The sequence below is a fragment of the Oreochromis niloticus genome, linkage group LG22, assembly GCF_001858045.2.
Source record: "Oreochromis niloticus isolate F11D_XX linkage group LG22, O_niloticus_UMD_NMBU, whole genome shotgun sequence".
In the NCBI taxonomy this organism is placed as follows: domain Eukaryota; kingdom Metazoa; phylum Chordata; class Actinopteri; order Cichliformes; family Cichlidae; genus Oreochromis; species Oreochromis niloticus.
The window spans coordinates 17,137,996-17,144,482 of NC_031985.2; the positions used below are offsets into that span (position 1 = coordinate 17,137,996).

The 6,487-nt window shown below is 37.6% G+C and overlaps 1 protein-coding gene across 1 annotated transcript; it reads right to left on the reverse strand.

Moving 5' to 3' along the window:
- Window positions 1-1,549: 1,549 nt before the first annotated feature.
- On the reverse strand, window positions 1,550-3,185 carry LOC100697089 (protein S100-A10). The gene is made up of 3 exons (XM_003452446.4): window positions 3,033-3,185; window positions 1,937-2,086; window positions 1,550-1,802 (listed from the first exon to the last, which is right to left on the reverse strand). The coding sequence occupies exons 2-3, from the start codon at window positions 2,063-2,065 to the stop codon at window positions 1,641-1,643; spliced, it is 291 nt and encodes a 96-aa protein (XP_003452494.1). The 5' UTR covers window positions 2,066-2,086; window positions 3,033-3,185; the 3' UTR covers window positions 1,550-1,640.
- Between the last annotated feature and the right edge of the window lie 3,302 nt (window positions 3,186-6,487).

Genomic DNA, 6,487 nt, shown 5'->3' on the forward strand with positions numbered 1-6,487 from the left:
CCAAGTATAGTGGAATTTAAATGTCTATTGGTTTCTAACGCTCACATTTGAACACTGGGGGTAAAAAAAACATTCAACTAAATGTAACTGTGAATTGAATCAGTATCAGGATCACAATAGTTATTTCCCATGGCAACATCTGCTTGCAAACTGGACGTTGGGGATGGTTGGTATGTTTGGGACATTAATGTTATTGTTTAACAAGTTTCCACAGTGAGGGGCTTTTTTTGGTGTGTCCAAGATGGGCGTGGCATGCCACAGTGAATATTTGGTAATCCCCAAACTCACACCACAGAACGCCCCCGCCAGGAATGACTTGAGCAACTTTAAAACCAAAAAGTACGCAGGATTATTTCAGTGAGAAAAATGTTGTGACAAATGTCATTATTACTATATTAGAAAGTCTGTTAGAAAACTAGACATGCCACGTACAGTGGTGTCACCGATCAGTGTCTGGTAACTTGCCTCAAGCTCGAAGAGTAATTCATCTAGACAAATGATGATTTTCTTTTCTTTTAGGCAACATGATAAACATATAGCCTGCAGGAGGCACTAAATACAAGGAAATGCACTGAAAAAGCAGCAGTCTTGGAATCTAAGCTGTGGGTCACATGGGCGGGGTGCTTCTGTAAACCAAGTGGTGCAAACTCTAGCTACACACACACAGACACACACACACACTTAAGAGTCATCACAGAGTCACATAGCAACTTCAGTGTTTTCCCAGTAACCATGAACACTGACAAACCAGTAGTTAAGCCCTGCCCAAAGCGGTGTTTGCCAAGAGCTCAAGAAGACCTCTTCCTCCTGGGTTTAGCCTTTCAGGCAGGCTTTTCTCAGGCAGTAAAAACTTTGATGACTTCACTGGGATCGGCAGACCATCATAGTAAACAGTGGCTCCCAGTCTATCTGCACATCTATCAATAACAGATTTGATTGCTGGAGCATGCGTGAGAGGTAGGGCTGCCTGGAAGACTTCGTTTTAGAGCAAAGATATTTGTTCTGTTCAGTAAGAATAATGAGAGACGGGTGGTGAAGGGGTTATCCTGTTCCCCTCTCTCTTTCTCTGGTGTTATTCAACTTTCACCAGACATGAAACACAGTGGGATTTTTGTGATCTGCACAAGAACAGTGATGTGCTGTTCTTGTGAGTCAGTTGAGGGCTTGCAAGATACAAATCAAACTGACTAGGCAATGTTATCACCTGTTTTATTCATAGAGTTGCAACATCCTCTGAGAGTTTATGCCTCACTGAGAGAGGTGTGTTCATGCCTACAACATTCAGCAGATTCCTCAGAGCAGTGATAAAGCAGGGACTTTGTCAGGGAGGGAGTGGCTCATCTGCCCTTTAACACTCGGGGAAACATAAAGTACTCACTCAGTTACAATGCCAACAGAGAAAGCTGTCTGGATTAAGCTTTACCAGCTTCTCAAATGGAAATGGTGCTGGTGCTTGCTTACAAAAACACATGTATAAAAAGTTGAAGATTTATAGGCAAATCTGTCTAACTTAAAGATTACATAGCTAGGAAACACAAGACACAAGAGGTTTAAAAGGATTCAGCACTTTTAATGAACAAAACTTTACAAAAAAAAAAAAGCAATGCTTTTTGGTCTATTCTCTTCCACTGTTGTACTTCCTACTTCTTTCCAGTCTTCTTCATTTCCAGCTGATAGCACTGCTCACAGGCAACAGACAGTCCAACAACCAGAGAAACAAACTCCTCAAAGTTCACAAGACCATCACCGTTGGCATCCAAGTCTTTCATGATCTTGTCCACAGCAGCAGGATCTTTTTGACACTGTGTTTAAAAAAAGGGTGTGTGAGGATACATCAGCAACAGTGAGGTTGCACACGAGGTGGCATAGTGTTGGATTACAGTGTGTAAATAATGCGCAGCGTGATTGTACAATTTACGTTTTGGTCTCATCTCACCTTAAGGAAGCTGGAAAGCTCAGCCTCCATTAGCTGTCTGAGGTTTTGCCGGGTGAGCGAACCATTCTTGGCGTAACGGTGGAACACCTTGATGAGTCCTTCCATGCAGTTTTCCAGTTCTGAAGGCATGGTTGCTGGAATGTGTTTAGACTGAAAAACAATGTTCAGATACAGCAGAAAATGTTGACTATGACAAGTGATAGCAATCCAGTTTAACTTCAGCTGACATTTTCCAAACAAGTCCTTAGAAAGCATTTATGAAAGCTGCTTTGGCTGTGACGCTGTTAAACTCGTCCATTATTGATGGAGCTGACACATTTGGGTCTTTGTTGTACTTCCCACTGATGAGTGATGCTCGTGGGACGACAGTAAAGGTATGTCATTGAAATTTTAGTAAACCACTGTGCAAAATACAGAAAATCTCAACATTTGAATTACTGTCTTTGTAGCTGTAAGAGTTAAAAGAAAGGAGAAGTGGGAGGGAGGGTGTGTTATTTGTGTGCAAGAGAATGGAAAATGTGAACAACTTGAACTGAAAAATGTGAGACCCAAAATGGTGGGATTCAATGTGAGTAATGAGATAGGACACTGGAGGAACAAGCACATGTGTGTACATGCCCACACCCAACCCAACCACCCAACCACACCCTTACAAAGGCTTATATCGACTATATGGAGACCTAGTTAACTGTCTTAAATGTGAATCAGAGCTTAATGTAAAAATGTTAATTATATATTTTATTAATAAAAGTAATTAGAACATTGGAAAAACAATTAAAGTGTAATTAATGTGAAAGATTGAAAACAAGAGAAAGAAACACAATAAACTAACTAAAAGTTGCAGCCTAACTTAGTTACAGCAGAGGAAATACACAGATCCGTTAGAAACCGTTAGAAATTCACAAAGAGGGAGCTTCAGTAAATACAAAGCAGTGACTGGGAGCGGATTAAAGTAGGTTAGACAATATGAAACACTATTCTCACACCCAGAGGGTCCTAGCTGTATGTCTGTATGTTTGAGCAACTAAAGTTTATATTAAAAAAAAAAACTCGTGGCAAAGCCACACCTGTAGGACAAGAGCAGAAAGTTTCTTACCGTACAGTTGCTGGGACGTGGTCAGCAGAAGAGGTGCGAATGTTCAGACGTCTGCAACAAGCAACAGAGATTTTATAGTCAGGCGCCGCCCTGGCTGTGCGCACTGACTCACACTGTGGCTGTGCAGACGCTGGACTCTCTGAACAGTTAATACACTGGAGTAATAGGAGAGTAAATATATCAGTACGACTTTAGCTTAAGTTTAGTCATCTGAATTAAAAACAAGGAAAAAGTTAGTATTGTTGCTGATAGAAGAGCTAAAAGCCGTTTTTGTGGAATTTAAGATAAATTTTCATCAAAGTTTAGGCTACCGGTTTAACAGACCCCCCGCCCCTCTCCACCGCCCACCTCCCACACACGCACTACTTTTCTGTGTTAATCTCCATAATAAACACACCTTAGGTTTAAAGGATTTTTAAAAACTATTTACTGTAATTTCGTAGGCTGGAAAATCTGTAATTTACCTGTTAGACTTACTGATACCTAAAGGAGTATTCATACGACAGCTAAAGGCCCGAGATTTTCTGTCTGGTATTGTGAGACAAAATACAGAGAACAACAACAACAACAACAACAACAACAACAAATAGCAACTAAAGAACAGGATTTTTGATAAGCACAGGAAAACATACACATCAGCAGAAGAGCCAATCAGCAGCATTCTGCTGAGTACAAGCTCAATTCTGTAAACTATCGCTATCATTCACAACAGAGGCAATCCAGCCAGTGTGGTTTCAAGGACTGTTTTGTCTCATATTATCTGCATTTATATTCCTATCATAAGGTGAACCTTTACTCCTATTATCCTGAAATGCTTTTTATATCAAAGATGGACGACAGATAGCTGGATGGATACAGTGCGCCACATTGTGGTGAAAACAGGGTATTACAAATGGTACGCTTTGGACCCAGTGTTAAAGCTGTGTCTGAATAACAAACCGATCCGTTTGTATCTCATTTTATTAACAAAGGAGAAAAAAAAACATAATTTAACATGAAAATCACCAAAATACTTTATTGCAATGTTTCCTGCACTCAACTTTTTGTTATTTTAACCTATTTGATCTCGCTATGTATTAATGTTAGGTTTCATGTTAATCTCATAGCTGATCAAAGTGGAAGTGCTTTTTACTTTATTAGCCTAATCCTGTAATCCTAATCTGTTGTCCCATATAAAGGACAGTAGAAAAATGTGTAAAAACAGACATACACAGTGCTTAACAAGAAAACTAAAATATTGTAAACCTGTTTAAAAAGTTTATTAAGCAAATAACAAACTGAATATCTATCTATTTTTTTTAACCCAAATTTCTGCCAGCACACTTTTAACCTCTACTACCTTTTTTAACCTCTACCTTACTATTTTTCTTGCTGTTATCCTTAAATATATCATTTTAACTGAAAGACCTACAAATACAGTACTTGACTAACTCTCTTTTTCTAATAACTCGTCAGTCCAGATTTCCAGTTTTGTTTCTTGGTTAAACCAGTTCTCTTCTTATTATCAGACTCCATTAGTAGTGATTTCTTGAAGCAGTTTTCTGAAAAGGTGATCTTTTGCAGGGAGGGTTCGAAGAACCGTAAACACATTATGGCAGAAAAATGACTATATCAATTATTGGTGTATAGAGTGGAAGAGTGCAGGGAAGATATGGACAGAGACAGACGATCCAAAGAATGATCCTATGATAAGGGTTTGAAATAAATACTTCATTTCATCTGAAAAAGTTGAAACCAGGACAAACAGTAACAAGTTTCACACAGATTTGTTGCCAAAAAAACATAACCAGCAACTGAGTACACCACGCACGTTTCCATCCTGCACTTACCTAAGTCCTTGTGCTTTACTTGGCTTCCATATAATAATAATTATATTACTGTCAATAATAATAATTCTATTAATAATTAACCACTTATCCAGGTCAGTGTTGTGGTTAGTCTGGAGCCGAGTTTTTACTGGGTGAAAGGCAAGGTACACCCTGGACAGGCTGCTAGTCTAACACAGGTTAATGTAATAAAATTATTAAAGTGACATTACACAAGATGTCATTTTGTTTATTTTGGATACTTCAAATACATTTTGTTGGTGCTACAGGAATGTGGGACTTATATTTAAGCTATATATTTAAATTAAGGCCATAGTTCTTCTTAAGAAAGGCTTGAGTAATTCCTGGCAAACATCAAAATCGTTGTCATTAGTCTTCTAATTCTCACAAGTGTGTACTGAAAAACCTGACAAACCAGGTCTCCACATACCCGTCGTAGGAAGAACTTTACATCAATATTTGCACTGTGTCTACAGCCATAAAATATGGTGGTGGCTCTGTCATGGTCTGGGGCTGCATTTCAGCCTCTGGTGTTGGGGCTTCTTAAAAGTGATAGATGTACAAATACAATATAAAAAATAAAATTAAATCATTGGCCCTCATAAGCACGAAGCAATAATAAAATAAGTAGTGTACTAAAATACAACTGAAATATAAAAAATAGAATATTTATTCAAATAATGAATGATTAAGAACATATGCTTGGTCTAACTGAATGTATACCATTCAATTAAACTACACAGTTTACCCTGAAAACAAACGTTTTTGGAAACAAATGCATTTCCAAAAACTGGATTACTATCAGTTATCGACTGGCCTCAGCCCCCAGACCTGTACCTTATTGAAGCAGCTTTGGATCATCTTTACAGAGCAATAGGCAGCCAACATTCAAAGAATAGCTTTGAATGTCCTTCCAGAAGCCTAGAGAACTAAAGACTATGTAAATTACAAGAAAGCTTGTATTTTGTTGAATGTCGTGTCAAATAGTATTTTTGGATAGAAGGAAACCATTCAGAAACAGGTCAAGTCAGGAATTCAGAGGCTTATCTACTTCTTAGTTAAAAAAAAAAAAAAAAAGGTAGTAAACTTTATGGCTTTAAAAACAATCTGGGTGGATTTTATCATCCAGCAGTTTCAGTGGTTTACATATTTCACATTCCTATAGTCCTGAAAGGATTACCTATAATCAGAGATGGGCAGTAACGCGTTACAGTAACATGTTACAAGTAACGCGTTTATTTATTTTCTGCTGTTTTACACTTGCATCTATTTGAAAGAGTGGGTGTAAACACAAAACATTTTATTTTATATGCTGGAATATGCAGAAAATAGGTTTAAATGTTAAACAGATTTCTTAAGGTCAAAGACTGTTGCATATAATTTAATTTTTGCTTGATGCAATGTGCATGAAGTTATGATTAAAATTCATTTGATTACATTTTATATGATGGACTATGCAGAAAAAGTAGAATTGGACTAAAAGATCTATTGCTTTATTACCTTTTCAGGTTGTGTATCATGTTTTGAAAGATTAATTACTTATTTTCAAAAGTAATCAGTAAAGTGACAGGATTACTTTAAAGTAATAATTAGTAACTTGAACACTACCGCCAATAGGCATAGTTTTCT